Source organism: Humulus lupulus, chromosome 6, assembly GCF_963169125.1.
Source record: "Humulus lupulus chromosome 6, drHumLupu1.1, whole genome shotgun sequence".
Lineage (NCBI taxonomy): Eukaryota > Viridiplantae > Streptophyta > Magnoliopsida > Rosales > Cannabaceae > Humulus > Humulus lupulus.
In genome coordinates this window covers 146,534,438-146,551,795 of record NC_084798.1, presented here as the reverse complement: position 1 = coordinate 146,551,795, position 17,358 = coordinate 146,534,438, and the positions used below count along the sequence as shown (strand labels likewise).

General features: G+C 37.9%; 1 protein-coding gene across 1 annotated transcript; it reads left to right on the top strand.

Annotated features, from left to right (window-relative positions):
* Positions 1–528: 528 nt before the first annotated feature.
* On the top strand, positions 529–2,919 carry LOC133782589 (pentatricopeptide repeat-containing protein At5g18475-like). The gene is made up of 2 exons (XM_062221920.1): positions 529–718; positions 1,229–2,919. Exon 2 carries the CDS (start codon positions 1,264–1,266, stop codon positions 2,803–2,805), a length of 1,542 nt encoding a protein of 513 aa, XP_062077904.1. The 5' UTR covers positions 529–718; positions 1,229–1,263; the 3' UTR covers positions 2,806–2,919.
* Positions 2,920–17,358: the final 14,439 nt, after the last annotated feature.

Below are 17,358 nucleotides of genomic sequence, written 5' to 3'. Positions count from 1 at the left end.
CGATGCAAATGCAATGTTCTGTGCTAAAGTTTAACGAAAATTTTGGCGAGGTATAACTTTTCGCTTAGATGTTAGTTTTTGTTTTTTTTTCTTTTAATATTTTTTCGAGATCTACACGTTTAGAATATTTAAATCCTTAAATTTTTTATGTAGATTACAAAAATTAATTAATGGTGCATCAATATTTGTGAGTTTCTTTTTTACTCTTTGTTTTCGAATGGTCAGGGTAGGGTAGAGAGAATGAGAAAAGAGAGAAACAAGAGCTTCTAGCCATGAGAAAATAGTAGTGATAGTGGTGGGACTGCCTTGGTAGAGGGAGATAATTTGAGAGAGAGAATGAGAGTCTAATAGAAGGGGCATAATAGTTAAAATTTTATAAAATAGTATATATTTGAGATGTCTGTTAATTTTCTGTTCTGAAATATGATATAATATCAAGTATCCACCGTCAAATTTCCCTTAAAAAAAAAAACTACACCTAAATAAAACAACATAGTTATTACCTTTACAAAACCATAAGGAAAACCTTTCAAAATTAAAACATATAAAGAAAACGGTCACCCATCCTTTTTTCATTCTCTGTTCCGCCCTAACGAGTCCTTACTAGTACTACCAATGACAGTGCTAAACGCTTAAGCCTGAGCTGAGCGTGAGTGAGATCTCTCATCATCCAGTCGGCCAGCCTCCCACCACCCTACTCGCGTGACAGCTTTTTTCAGTAAGCAATACTTGATGAAAACTTGTAGATTTATTCTTTAGACTTTATTGTTATGCTGCTATTTTTTTGGTTTTCGTTTATTATTATTATTATTGATCTCTGAACCTAATGTAGCACGATGATGAAACTGTATGTTGAATGATATGCAATTATTGTTTTTTACCCGAACATCGAGTGTATGTTAAAATGTCTATGTGAGCTTGTGATTATCTCAGATTTTGTTATCCCTAATTTTCCTTTCCTAATATTGTGTTTATTGTGTTTGCGGAGTTTAAATAAACTTCGTTTTTTCAAGGATCTCGTCGAGATCAGTTTGGACTACAATTTGCCCAATTCTGCACTCCCCTCTCCTTTTTCTTTCTGGTCTAATTTTGTGTTTAGGGTACTAAGGTTTATTTGTTTCCCCTTATCCCGATGTTGTGTGTGTGTGTGTTTTTTTCCCAAGTCTTCCTCTACTGTTGTTTAAACTTGTCTATAGTCTTTCTACTAACGGGTTCTTAACTTCTTCAGATGACAAGGCTTTGTAAAACAATCAGCAAATTTTCATGAATCTAGTGAGAGTTACTTCTGCTTTGCAGTGCAGGTTCTTTTACTCAACATTAGCAGCATCTTCTTCAGTTCCATGGATCTCTCCCCTTCAGCTTTCAAAACCCAGTCCCCGAAAACCAGACCCTCCAACCGATCTTGCAACCTTTTCCATAGATGGTCGGAGAAAAACCAAATACATTTCTCACGAAACTGCGATCAACTTGATCATAAATGAGAAAGATCCACAACGTGCATTGGAAATATTCAACACTGTCTCAGAGCAGAATGGTTTCAATCATAACAATGCAACCTATTCAACTATACTTCACAAGCTTGCCATGTCCAAGAAGTTCCAGGCAGTTGATACAATTCTTCGTCAGATGACCTATGAAACTTGCAAAATTCATGAGCCTATATTCCTGACTCTCATGAAGCAATTTTCAAAGTCCTCTTTGGATGAAAAAGTGCTTGAGATATTCTATGCCATCCAACCTATTGTTCGGGAAAAGCCTTCAGTAAAAGCCATCAGTACTTGTCTCAACATCCTAGTTGAAGCGCACCGAGTTGATTTGGCTCGACAGCTTCTCATGCATTCAAGGAAGAATCTTAACTTGAAGCCAAATACTTGCATTTTCAATATATTAGTTAAGCACCATTGCAAGAAAGGGGATATTGACTCTGCCTTTGAGGTTGTGAAAGAAATGAAGGTGGCCAAAATTTCTTATCCTAATCTGATTACATACTCAACTTTGATAAATGGTCTCTGTGAAAGTGGGAAACTTAAAGAAGCAATCCAACTTTTTGAGGAAATGATCTCAAAGGATCAAATCTTGCCTGATGCCCTGACATACAATGTCTTGATTAATGGGTTTTGCCGCAAAGGTGACACTGACAAGGCAAAGAAGATAATGGAGTTCATGAAAAGCAACGGATTCGACCCAAATATATACAACTACTCAGCCATGATAAATGGTTTCTGTAAGAGGAGAAGATTTGTGGAAGCTGAAGAGGTTTTTGATGAGATGAAAAACTTTGGTCTGAAACCTGACAAAATTTGCTATACAACTATGATTAATTGCTTCAGTAGAGTTGGAAGGACAGATAAAGCTATGGACTTGCTGAAAGAGATGAAAGAGAAAAATTGCAGGCCTGATGTAGTAACCTTTAACGTGATACTTGGAGGACTCTGTAGGGAAGCTAAATTTGAGGAATCCCTTGAAATGCTTGAAAAACTTCCTTACGAAGGTGTGTATCTGAACAAGGGAAGTTACAGAATTTTGTTGAATTTCTTATGTCAACAGAATGATCTTAAAAAGGCAACAGACTTGTTGGATTTGATGCTGGGAAGAGGGTTTGTCCCACATTATGCAACTTCAAATGAGTTGCTACTTCGCCTTTGTAATGCAGGAATGGTAGAAGAGGCAGCCATGGCCTTGCTTGGATTGGTAGAACTGGGATTTAAACCTGAGCCTGATTCCTGGGCTTCATTGGTTGAATTGGTTTCTAGAGAAAGAAAGAAGTTGTCTGTGTTTCAACTACTTGACAAGTTAATTTACTAATTAGTTTTCTTAAGATGCATGTAATCGTTACTTATTTTTCCACTTAAATTATTGTTGCAAGATAAATATTCATATGAGATATTGTGAAATTCAATACAAGCTTTAAAACCTTAATTAGTTGTAATCTATTATATTATTCTCTAAAAAATGAGAATAATTTGGCATCTTCATTTGAAAAGACAAAGGGTAATTTCCTTAGGGAAATTTGATTTTTAATGCATAAAGGGGGTCCTATGTCAAAATAATATTAAGCTAAAAAAACATTACATTTTTATCTCAGTATTCCCTTTCATTCCCAAAATGCATTTGACATAAGTTTCCATCTTTTTTCTCCTTCTCTATCTCTCACGTTTTCTCTCTCTATCTCTCTGAGTTCTCATACACAAAGGCAGCCACCATTATATTAATCTATACTAATTTTCAAGCTCATTTTGGATTTTGGATCTAGGAGCAAGTTGTGAATCCTTTCGAGCTAAGAAACTTCATTTTGGATTCCCTTTCGGATCTAGGGGAAAAATTCGTATTGCTAAATATATATTTGTTATATGTAGCGAGAAAACTTGTTTATCTACATTGCTTGTGCTATTTTGAATAGATCTGTGTATGCATTCATGTTTTATTGTAATTTTTCGAAATGAATTTACGTTCCTTTCTGGGTTTTTCGTCTGCCTCGATGATTTTCAATGAAACTCGAAATGCCTCGATGGATTGCATGAATAGAGGCTTGATGATGCTCGATAGACCATGATGTGCCTCGATAGTGTTAGGATTTTAACACCTCGATGGTCCTCGATAAAACTCTCGTACGTTTATGTCCATTGGCTACCTTGATATGCCTCGATGGACCTCAATAGAAGCATAAGAATTACATTGGATTGTCTGCCTCGATTGCACTCGATAGTTGGACCTCAATAGGTCTCGACAGATCTTGATAGAAATCGATTTTTGCTGCTTTATGTTATAGTTTTAATTTTTGACCTATTTTTTTTTTATACAAATTGGACTATTTCCAGATTTGTTGCATTCAACGGTGTTTGGGAATTGGAAAATAGGGATTGAGCTTTTATCATATTATTTTATGTAGTTTACAATTATACCACAAAATTCAATATGATTAAATTAATTTTCAATAAAATATTAATTTCACAAAATTATCAATATAATTTTATTGCCATTAAATATTATTTCATAAATAATATTTTACATATTATTTCTCAAATAATATTAATTCGTGAGATTACAAAAAATACATTATTATTTTTAATTATTTCCTTTCAATACCAAAATCCTACCTCTGTGTTATCGAGCTAGTACGAGTACAGTATACCAAAAAATATATGCTTAGCTCTCTTATATATGGCTTCTCTGTTCTCTTGAGTTGACAACCACTCCGCTGTTGTCACAGTAGAGTATGATTGGTTTATCCATATCTGGAACAATTTTCAAATCACCCATAAACTTCCTAAGCCATACAACCTCCTTAGCTGCTTCACTTGCAACTACGTATTCTGCTTCCATGGTGGAGTCTGCAATACAAGTTTGCTTTATACTTCTCCTTATAATTTTTCCACCCCCAAGTGTGAAATCAGATCCAGACGTAGATTTTTAGGAATCTTTGTCGGATTGGAAGTCAGAATCTATATAATTAATTGGAATCAAATTCTCTCTGAAATATACTAGCATATAGTCTTTTGTTCTCCTAAGATACTTGAGAATATGTTTGATTGTTGTCCAGTGATCGAATCCTGCATTTGACTGGTACCCACTGACTATACCCATAACATAGCAAATGTCAGGTCTGATTATGCTTGCATATTTGTATTGCGAAAGCATAGGGTATTCATCTCATTTCCTCTTCCTCTTGGGGTGTCTTAGGACATTGATTCTTGGAGAGGTGAACATCATGAAGAGATGTGAGGTTTCCCTTCTTGGAGTTCTGCATCGCATACTTTGCAAGTATTTTATCTATATAAGATGCTTGACACAATGCCAACAACTTCTTCTTGCGGTCACAAATTAATTGTATCCAAAGAACGTAGCTTGCCTCTCCCAAATCTTTCATTTGGAATTGGTTGGCTAGCCAGACTTTTACGTTAGATAATTTATTCACATCATTCCTAATGAGTAATATATCATCTATGTATAATACTAGTGTTATCCCCATTTCCGGCCTTAGGCCCGGGACGGTGGTCCAGGCCCATTAACTGGGCAATTGGGGTTGGGCCCAGCCCAGGTCCGCTTGGCAGGGAATGATCGGCATCGATGGCCCAAGTGTGGGTCCAGACCCGGACGGTGTCCAGGAAGGATGATCCAGGACGATAATCCGGGAGACGTACAGTTGTTTGGGGTTACGGTCGGAATGTATGCAAACAGTCCCGGAGCCTGGTAAACGATCCGGGCCCTATGGAGATGATCCGGGCCTACGGTAAACGAAGAGGGATAGAGGTAAGAAAACCCGGGTCAAGTCCTCAGGGTTGGCAGGATAAAGCATCCGCAACCCTGAATCCGCCCCATGACTCGTGGGGGTTCTCCCCACTTTTCACCTGCGGAAAAGGCCACATCGGGATTGCACGCCGCTAGTTCAGACCTGTGCTGCCACTACACTGACTGATTTTGTCCCCTGAATTTGCTTCATAACTCGGAATGCCCAGACCAAAAGCCCCATTTTGTCGGGTGAAATATATGCTTTGGGCAGCCCCAGTGGGCTTTGATCATTCTTTGTCTTTTATATTTTTATCCTTTGTATTGGGCTTCCGATAGAGAAGCAAGTGGTATTTATATCCTTGTTGGGCCCGGGTCAGCCCAGCCCAAGCCCAGTGCCCCTGTGAGCTTATAAATACAGGTGACAGAGCACTGGAGAAAGGATCTCTTTTTTGGCTGGTATACAGTTACTCTGCTAAAACATAGAGAGAAACTCCATTGTTATAGACTTTCCAAGCTCTAATACAACTATCTCGTGGACTAAGGCTCATGAACGCCCCAACCACGTAAAAATCTTGTTTATATCTTCCAAATCCCTTATCCTTAATCTCGCTTATTTTTTATTAATACCGTTTCCGAAAATCTCGGTAAACAACTAGAAAGATCACTTCGTCCTTGTCAATTTGCTTGTATACATAAGGATCATTGACATTTTGATCAAAACCATAAGATTTAACAACTTGGTCAAATCTTATGTTCCATAATCTCGACGCTTGTTGAAGTCCATAAATGGACCTTTGCAGTTTGCAAACATTTTTCTCTTGGCCTTTTTCTACGAAACCCTCTGGTTGTACCATAAAGATACTTTCATCGAGGTGGCTATTTAGAAAATTCGTTTTGACGTCCATTTTCCAAATCTCTTAGTAAAAATGATTTGCAATGGATAAGAGGATCCCTCACATATAGCTCTGTATGCTGATCCACAGTATAGTTTGTCCTCAACGGCAGAAAATGAGCTGACTTGGTATATTTGTCTACTATCACCCATACCGAGTCATGTTGCCCCACTGTCCTAGCAAGCATCCTACAAAGTCCATAGTAATATCTTCCAATTTCCACTCGAGAATAGCTAAAGGCTGTAACAACCCCACTGGGTGCTGGTGTTCAACCTTCACCTACTGACAGGTAAGCCACTTTGCCACATAGCTGACCACGTCCTTCTTCATGCTAGGCCACCAATACAATGACCTTAGATCCTGATACATCTTCATGGTGCCTGCATGTAACGAATATGGTGTGGTATGAGATTTAACAAGGATCTATCACCTGATACGCATGTCCATTGGAACAAAAATCTTATCCTTGTATCTCAACAAACCCATCTCTGTAATGGAATAGTCCTTAGCTACTCCAGCTAGGTCATCTTCTCTAAACTTCATCAACTGTGAATCCCTCATCTGACCCTTCTTTATCCTCTCCAAGAGAGTGGACTGCAAAGTAATATTTTTCAAGCGTCCCACTACCAACTCTATCTTTGCTCTAGTCATGTCTTCTGTAAATTTCTTCGATATTTGCTTCGAACTGAACAACTATCTTGGGCTCGTATGCTATTGTTTTGTGAGGAAAAGCGTGTAGTGTACGCTTATTTACCTGCAGATGTTGAGATAGTGGCTAAAATAGGTGGATTTCACGACATTTTTTGTGTTTTAAGTTTAAATGAAGAAAAATTTAGGCTAAAAGTTATGGGTTTCTTACCTCAAAACTGAGTAGCTTATGAGTCACACTTCTTGGGAAGTTTTGCCTTAAACCACTTCCCAAAACTAGGATTCTGACACGCGGTTTCCGAGGTGACAGTGCTCTCCAAGATTAAGGGTGCATGGCTTAGGGGCACACATGGATCCACGCACATGGATTTTAAACTCCCTCTAGCTTGTAAGGACTCCAACTCGCGAAACATGTCCCTTTAAACCTTAGGTTGGGTTCTCCTAAGACCCTCTTCTAGTTACTAAACACAACCAACTCTCTTGACTTTCATGGTCCTTATCCATAATTATATCGTGAGGTCACCACTAACAGTTAGCACTACTTTGTGCCCAACCGAGCTTAATTAATTAAAAAATGAACTAACAAAAGAACAAGAATGTAGTTGGCTATCCTTCCCATAGCTGGCAGGTCTCGGAGATCCCCATTCCCCACTTTGTACAAGTGGTGGAGAGGGAGGTTGATGTTAATGCAAATAGTTTCTATGAGGCCGAGAGAATAGTCTCTAGAATAATTTCCATGCCATTGGTAAATAAAATAATGAGGGGCCATGGAATCTAGATGGACTCGAAGTTCCCGTCTTGCGCTCGAAGGTGAGAGGAGCTTTGTGTTGGGAAACTCATGCAGGATCTTTATTTATTTTCATGTAGATCTAATATGAAACAATTTAATATGAGATAACCTAGAACATGTTTCTAAAATTGAATTCAAAGAGAAATAATGATAAGAATACTTATAGTATACGCAGCGGAATGAATGAGTCCTTCCTTCAGTTTCTCTAACCCTTGTATCCATTCTGTCGCAGAGTATTATTAAGAAACTGAACCGATCTTCTATTATCTTCACAGTCTTCCAAAGTATCTTTAGAATCACCTAGACTAGAGTGGGTAATTCTCAACACATGAGATAGCTACAGAGAGAAGAAGAGAAAATAACATAGAGGCTTAGAAAAGGGCTTGTGTTTAGAGAGAATCTAAAAACTATCAGAAAATCTGACTTCCGACTTGTCAAAACTTATGTTTTCAACTCTCTCTTAGCACTTCTTTTATAGACTAATTTATGTCATTTATTTAATTAAAAAATAAATAAAATAATAGCCAATTTGAAGCCCTAGGTCGAAATTATCATGGACTTTAGGCCCGTGAAATTTCCCATTTGATTATAAACCCACTGGACTTAAAATCAAGGCCTGTATTATTTTCTATTGATTTAATTGATTAAATAATTATTTAAATCATTTATAAAATTAATTATTTATAATTTGAACCTTGATTTAAAATTATTTATTAATTCAGATACCAATTTATCTTAATTAATAAATCTGCCATAATTTCTCTTTTATTCTCTAAATTACATAACTCTGTGAAACTATCCAAAATTGACCTGGTCAACTTTGATAATTCTAATTGATATTTAAATCAATTAATTGAGACTATCTAGATGATTTTATCCAAGGTACACTGGGGACCATGGGCCTATGAAATCAAGCCCCCAATAAGTTATCATAAATCTAACAAATAAATTTACTAATTTATTAATTCCTCGTGACTCCACTTAAGACTTGGAATTGCACTCTTGAATTCATAGAACGCTATATAACAAATATAGATGCACTATTAATTGTCCATTTTTACAACCATAACTGTCACTCAATCCTCTATAGACGTTCTACAATGAGATAGGACTAAAATACTGTTTTACCTCTCATTGTATTTTATCCTTAAAACACTTAGTTCCTTGTAAATGATATTTCAGTAAACTAATTTAATTTCTTAAATGAGATCTCTATCATTTACCACCTTGAACCAAACTAAAAGGAAACCATCGTTTCACTTGTTCTTTAGAAGCTATAGATGTTCATATCCATGATTAACACTCCCACTCAATTATACTGCCGAGTTCCCAAGATGTAAGTATGGGCTAGTCCGTAGGGTAAGCTGGTAATGAACAAGTCAAAGAACTCAAATAATACAATCAGTTAGAATACTAACCACTAAGAATTGAGATTGCATTAACCTATGGTCAACTATATGATATGACTAGAATAGATAATAACGGTATGTTTACTTATCCTATCTACTGTCAATATCGGTCCAATCTGATGTAACAAATACATTTGATCTTATCTACTTTGCTAATGTTCTAGAAAGAACATAACGCTGCGATGTGTAAGTAGATTATATCGTAGAATGGGAAGTTAGTGTAAATCCTGTGCACTGACTAATCTTAGGAGTAACTTATTTTGGATAGATAATCATATTTATATTACACTGTTATTATGTCACTATAAATGCGATTAGCTATATGCTCAGGATTTAATAGAAGTTTATATTAAATAAATAATCATGAAAATAAAACATGTGAGCAAAGTGATTGACCAAGTCAAAATTTGATTTCTATTCTTTTATTGACAATAGAATGAGATTACGAAGAAATTGGGTTTTAATTCAGGCCTAAAACCCCAACACTTTGTCCCCATGGAGGACAATTTTGGGGCTTGGAGCTTCGCCTCCCGCTGAGCTTGTACTTCAAGGACTTCCTTACTTTTGTGAAGTTAGCTTCATTCCAACTCCCCCAACACTCATCGCCTCTTAGCATGCCTTAAATAATTGTTTCTTAAGAATAAGTGGGAGGCCCCCACCCCAGAGGACATCCTTTTTTTTTTTTTTTTTGTCTTAAGGCCAGCCCTAACACCAAAACTGAAGGTGATGGTGTCTACTACCTTATCCAGTTCCCCAAGACCGCCAACATCATTGATCTCCCCTGCCATCCAAATGACTTGGGGGGCCAGTTCTTCATGTCAGTTGGATTTAGGACCTGTGACTATCGATATTTCAACCGACATTATAAGTGTCTTTTCCTTGATTTCTTATTGTAGATTTTGTAAATGTTTGTCTTCCTTACAATATTTTCTTATTTTGACCACGTTACTTGTTTTTGCAGCCATTTACTAGAGGTCTGAGGCCTCTGTTGTTCACAAGAACTAGTATCAGACCCTCGCTTATGCTCCTGCCACATAAAAAGAGTGGTGAGCAGTTGTAACGGAGCATGTTGACATGCAGGCTCAAAAAGGAAGGACAATCTTTGATACTCCAATCTCGAGGTCTTCCTAAGAAGAGGCCCCTAGCCGTTATAGAAGAGGTCGAGGATGAGAGGAGGTCGCGCAATTGGTGCATAGAAGCCCTTCTTAGGGCGATATAGATAGTAGCCCAGGTCGACCAGAGTCAGAGGAACAATCGACACCTCTAGCCAAGGTATCAATGATAACAATATTTGTTATATTATTTTATAATATAATGTAAAATTATATTATATTATAATATAATATTTTAGATTAAATAAATGTGACAAAGAGTGTCACATATTGTAACATATAATAGAGAGTTACAATATTTAGATATATGAGATATATCCAAATAATGTAACATATTTGGTGTTACAAATTTGTAACTTCCAAATATTACCCTTTATTGTGTAAATTGTTGTTACACAATATTGAGATGAATTTCATAAAGCCATATGTGATATGGCTATTAGAGATATGATTTTAACCCCAATAATGTATTTTGGGAGTTACAAAATCATTTGGGAGGGTTTGGAACCGTTTGGAAAAACAACACATTTTTAAGTGCTGAAATTGGTCGGTGGCCACGGCCACTGAATGTTGGTGGCCGCCGCCTGTGGGATAGAGACTAGTGGCCACGGCCACTAATGTCTCTGGCCGCGGCCACAGGCCAAAAGCTGACCAATTTTTCATTTTTTTCAATCTTTGTTGAATGGCTCAAAAAACCCAAATAACTCTCAAATCTCTTTTTTAATTCCATATTAATCCAATTAAACATTGGTAACAGCCATGGGGGTTGGTGGAATTTGAAATTCAAAGGGTGTCTCTAAACTCTATAAATAGGAGCCTATAGCTCACTTGTAAGACACAACATTTCTATCCATTAGAGCACTTGGCTAGAAACACCTTGAGGCTTGATAATTCCATAAAGCTTTTCCAATATCTGAGAGAGATCCCTTAGTGCTTGAGTTAGGGGGAAATAAGTTTTTGGACAAAGGTTTTAAACCTTGTTCAAGTTGGTGATCCCCAACCCTTTTCACTTAGGTTGTGTAAGTGAGAGTTTCTTGTATTTTTGTTCTTCTTTCTATTGTATTGATTTCTTCTTATTCTCTTGTTCCTATTACTTGTATTTCTTGTTCAAGAGTTGTAATCTTTTCTTTTCTTTTGTTTTCAAACACTTTACCTTATTTGTAACCTTTTTCTTAGAGTTGTATTTTACTATTCTCTTCTTATTCATCATCTTCTTCATTCCCTTTGTTTATTTGTAATTTTCAGTTATAGAGTTGTAACACTTTATTTAATCAATCCTTGTCTATTGTAATATTTTGCATAGAGTTGTAATATTATTATCAATTTCCATTGAGGAAAAACATTTTTTCCTAACATTCAAAAGCTTATCCCTTTTTGTTTCAATGGAAGGGGAGACAATCAAGATCATGAACCAAGACCTAGTGAGATTGGATAGGTTTGATGGATCCAATTTTACTAGGTGGCAAGACAAGGTGAGGTTTCTTCTAACCACTCTCAAAATCGCCTACATCCTTGAGTCTTCCTTGGCACCTTTAGCCGAGCCCTCCGACAAAGACACTCCCGAGGAGGTGGAGAAGAGAAGGAAGATGGAGGAGGACAATCTCCTTTGTAGGGGTCATATCCTCAATGCCCTATCCGATAGGCTCTATGACCTCTACACCGAGACCAAATCAGCCAAGGAGATATGGGATGCACTTGAGAAAAAGTTTAAGGCGGAAGAGGAAGGTACCAAAAAGTTTTTGATATCTTAATACTTCGATTTCAAATTTTTTGGTGATAAACCTATTCTTCCTCAAATTCATGAATTGCAAATTATTGTTAATAAATTGAAAGTGTTAAAGATTGAGCTTCCTGAGGCCTTTCAAGTTGGTGCTATAGTGGCTAAATTACCACCAACTTGGAAGAGCTATAGGAAAAGAATCCTTCATAAAAATGAGGATTATTCTTTGGAGGAGATCCAAAAGCATATTCGAATCGAAGAGGAATCGATATGTAGAGATAAACTTGTGGAGGGGTCTAATGGAGAGACTTCCAAAGAAAATGCGGTGTCACAACCAAAACATCCCAAAAACAAAGGGAAAAAGGGTAATGAGAAACCTTTGGGTCCAAAAACCAACCCAAACAAGTTTAAGGACGAGAAAGGTCCTTGCTTTGTGTGTGGGAAAAAGGGTCACTATGCTTGAGAGTGTAGGCATAGAAAAGACCAACAGGGACCTAAGGTGAACGCAACTCAAGAGGAAAACATAGTTGCTACCCTTAGTGAGGTGAATGCGGTCCAAGGCAAGGTGAAAGGGTGGTGGTATGATACATGTGCTACCGTCCATGTCACCTATGACAAATCATTGATCAAGACCTTTGAAGAGTCAAATGGCAACCATGAGATACAAATGGGCAATGAGGGCAAATCCAAGGAACTTGACAAAGGTACTATTGATGTCTACTTCACCTCAGGCAAGAAAGTTACATTAATGAATGTACTTTATGTTCCCGAAATGAGTAGAAACTTGGTAAGTGGCGATTTGCTTGGCAAGCCCGGCATTAAAGCCGTTTTTGAGTCCGATAAACTTATACTTACCAAATCAAATGTATTCTTGGGAAAAGGGTACTCTTGTGAGGTAATGGTTAAATTGTGCACCAATGATGTAACTTTCAATGTTATCAATAAAAATGCTAATTCCGCCTATATTGTTGAGTATGATTCTTTATTTTTGTGGCATCTTAGACTATCGCATATAGGTTTTTCAACCATGAAAAGAGTAGTAAAATGTGGTATGATTGCATGCAATATTAAAAACTATGGTAAATGTGAAACATGTGTTAAGGCTAAAATGATTAAGAAACCATTTCCTAGTGTAGAAAGATCATCTAATTTACTAGATTTAATCCATAGTGATCTTTGTGAATTAAATGGTGTTTTAACTAGAGGCCCTGACCCGCCAGTTGGTCGGGCATGTCAACCAACTTTCCATTAGGGAGATGGAGAAGACTGAGGGAGAAACTCTTGAGGTCGTGATGGAGTCTACCTTGGGGATGGTGCTGATCGTAAGTTTCCTTATTCAAGTTTTCTTCAGGCTATCCTATATATTTCCATGACCTAACCCTTTGGCTATTTTAAATGACAGTCATACTTTGCCATGATCCAAGCAAGGGATAGGATCCTCTCCATCGTTATTGATGCAAGGCGATTTTCCATGGAGCTAGAATAGATCAGGGACCAGTGCAAGCAAACCGAGGATGCCACCTCTCGAGAGTTGGAACTAGCTCCCGAGCAGGCTCGTGAGAAAGCTCGTGAAAGGATCCAACAACTTGAAGTGGACCTTGAGACATCCCAGTCCAATGAGAAGATTTCTAAGGTGCAAGCCTTAGAGCTAATCAAGGACTGTGACCCGTTCTAGGAGAAGATTAGCAAGTTTTAATACAATATCGATGAGCTCCACCCAAAGGTATTGTGGAGGAGATGTTCTACAAAGTATGGTGCTTCAACTAGGAAGGCTACTTATCTTTCCTGGATGCCGAGATGTGGGGGAAGTACTATGTTGAATTTCAAGATCGAGTTGGGAAAGAGCCTTTGGAAATGGTGGATACGAGCTCGGGAGCTGGTGGAGATGGAGGGGAGGATGAGGTCTCTTCTCTTGCGCAAGTTACTGGAGCTCATAGTTGAGAACACTTTATTTGTTGTTGCTTTTTGTTGGCCATGCCTTTCATCCCATGTAATTAGGCCTTTTAGGTCGATACAATTTGCCTAGATGGCTTTGTTCAAGGTTATTTATCCTCGTTCTAAATTTACTTGACTCTAATCTTTATATTTTCCCAATCTATTATTGTTTTCTAAACTGTTAAATTTTTATACACATGCATAGTTATAGGGAGTTATTTTAGATCCAGGTAGTTTTAGAATTTCATGCTTGATAGCTGACCAATTGATTTTTAGGTCGTGAACCTAGTTATATCCAGGATTTTAATTTTATAATAGCACACCTATTAGTATTTAGGCATCGTACCTGGTTTAGTCTAGTTTTTTTTCTTTCTCTTTTTGCTTCGAATTTTCTTGCTTAACTTAGTTAATATTCAGAATTGTTTTCCAAATTATAAGTTACAAAATTTTTCAAAGAACATATTGTCAAGAGTATATGCCCCCAAGCGATAAGAATTAATGAATATCCTTAGGTCACTTTTACATAGTATTAATACACATATTAAGAAGAATTAGGTACCGTGTTTAAACTACGCAACAACAATTATTTTATTAAATTAAAGGAAAATTAAAAGAAAAATCTTTTATGAATAGGCCTTTCAATTTAGACTGAACTCGAAATAGACCCAATTATTGATTATACTTCTTCAAATGCAAAGCACTCCAAGTTTGTGGAACTGCTTCTCCACATAATCGGGCTAATCTGAAAGTACCTTCGCAACATCTCTATAATATGATACGGTCCTTCCCAGTTTGGATCAAGGACGCCATCTTTAGGGTATTTATTTATTGAGAATACTCTTCTAATCACTAAATCTCCAAACTCTAATTTTCTCTCTTTGAATTTTGAATTAAAATATCGACTTACCTTCAGTTTGTAATGAGACAGCTGGATCTGTGATTCTTCTTGTTGGCCCTCAATCAGGTCCAGACATGCTTGTAGTAAGCCGTGATTCTACTTCTAGTTAAAATTCATCTGTCTATGCGAGGCCATTAAGGTTTTGATCGGGAGCATTGCTTCGCTTCCGAAGGTTAGTGAGAATGGTGTGTGTGCCCAGTAGGGGTGCGGTGAAAAGTTTAGTACGCCCAAAGCACTTGTGGGTGTTTTTCAGGCCATAATCATTTAGCATGTTCTATCCTCTTTTTCAGCTCATCTTGAGGGTCTTATTCACTGCCTCGACCTGCCTGTTAGCTTGAGGATACGCTACTTAAGAGAAACTCTTAATTACTCTGTATCTTTTACAAAAAAATTTGTGAACATGTCTCTTTCTAATGGGGTCCCATTGTCTGATACGATCTTCCTTGGGAGCCCAAAATAACAAATTATGTTCTTTATGATAAAATCGAGTACTCACTTCGAGGTTATTGTTGCTAATGGTTCTGATTCAGCCCACATTATGAAATAGTCAATGATGACCAAAGCATAGCAAACTCCTCATTTCCCTGTCAGTAGTGACCCAATTAAATCTATCACCCAGATGGAAAATGGCCAGGGTGAGGAAATCATGGTTAGCTCGACAGGTGCAACTCGAGCTATCGTCAAAAAACTCTGACACTTGTCACATTTTTGAACATACGAGGTCGAGTCATTCTTTAGGGTAGGCTAGAAATATCACTGCCTCAATATCTTTAAATCCAAACTTTTCCCCCCGGTGTGGTCTCTACAAAATCCCTCATGGGCCTATATACTTGGGCTTCTAACTTGAGCCTCTTCTGGAAGAACACACCTGAGCAGTGGCATGGAATGACCTCACCTATAAAGAATTCTCTCGACCAAAACATACCTTGGGATCTAGCACAACAACTTTCGTGCGTCCTTACGATCCTAGGGCAGTTTTTCTGTGGTGAAGTATTCCATGAATGGAGTTATCCAGGTCAACCTTTCTCGGATCAACTTGATTTTCTTCGGCACTATATCTATGCTGGGCTTGTCAAGGAACTTAACCAGGACTACGTTCCACATGTTCACCTCTCTATTTGTGGCAAGTTAAGCAAGGGCATCCACATTTGTGTTATGCTCGCACAGGACCTGCTCTATGGAGTAAAACTCAAATTCTGATAGTTCACATTTTACCTTGGCCAAATATGCAACCATTCTGATCCCACAAGCTTGATACTCCCCCAACACTTGGTTTACCATGAGCTGAAAATCGTTAAAGCACTAGATGGCCTTTGCTCTCAATTATTCGCCAATCCGAATTCTAGCCAGCAATGCCTCATCATTGGAGGCGCCAAATATTAATCTCAGAGTTGTGTGAAAGTGATGTCCCTCAGGCAAGATCAGAATTACTCCAGCTCCTGACCCGTGCTCGTTTGAAGATTTGTCGACGAAAAGTTTCCACAACTCTTGTACAGGTTCCTTCATAGGCTCTTCCTGAAAAACGGGTGCACTCGACCAAAAAATAGACAAGGGCCTACCCTTTTTGTAGTTGCTCGTGGTTTATACAAAATCTCAAACTGGCTAAGTTTGATGGCCCACTTTAGTAAGCGTCCTGGTTCTTCAGGCTTTTGCAAAATCTACCTTAAAGGTTGATTAGTTAGGACATATATTGCGTGGGACTGAAAATAAGGCCTAAGCTTCCTCGAAGCAAAGACCAGAAAAAATGAGAGTTTCTCGATCAGAGGATATTAGGACTCAACTCCCAGAAGCCTCTTACTGGTGTAATATACTAGCTTCAGAGTTTGATCTTCCTCTCAAACTAAAACAACACTGGCCACGTTCTCAGTTACCGCCAAATAGAGATATAAAGCCTCCCCAATGACGAGCTTTGATAGGATGGGGGGGTTTAGCTAGTTGCTTCTTCAGATCTTGAAATGGCTGCTCGCATTCTTTAGTCTATTCGACCTGTCTATTTCCCCTTAGAAAATTGTTGAAGGGGAGACACTTGTCAGTTGATTTTGACATAAACCGGTTGAGGGCGGTGATATTTCCAGTTAATCTTTGAACCTCTTTTCGCAACCTACGCAATGGCATATCCAACAACAATCTGATTTTGTCAGGATTAGCTTCAATCCCCCGTGCATTAGCGATGAAGCCTAGGAACTTCCTCGATGAAATCCCAAAGGTACAGTTATGAGGATTCAACTTCATGTTGCACTTTCATAGTATAGGAAAACATTCATCTAGGTCGGACACATGGTCGTCAGCAGACTTTGACTTGAGGAGCTTGTCATCAAAACCTCCATGTTTTTCCTGATCTGGTCAACAAACATCTTATTTACCAGCCTCTGGTAAGTAGCTTCAGCATTTTTCAGCCCAAATGGCATTACGATATAGTAATACACATTATGCTCGGTCATAAAACTAGTATGCTCTTGGTCTGCAGGGTTCATCGCGATCTGGTTATATCTAGAATATGATTCCATGACAGATAAGAGCTTGTGACCAGTTGTAGCATCTATGAGCTGATCAATTCTCGGCAGAGAAAAATAATTCCTTAGGCAGGCCTTGTTCAGATCAAAGAAATCGACGTAGGTCCTCCATTTTTCATTAGGTTTTGGAACCGAAACGGGGTTGGCTACCCATGTTGGATATTTTGCCTCCTCGATGAATCCGTACTTTAAGAGGCGAGCTATTACTTTT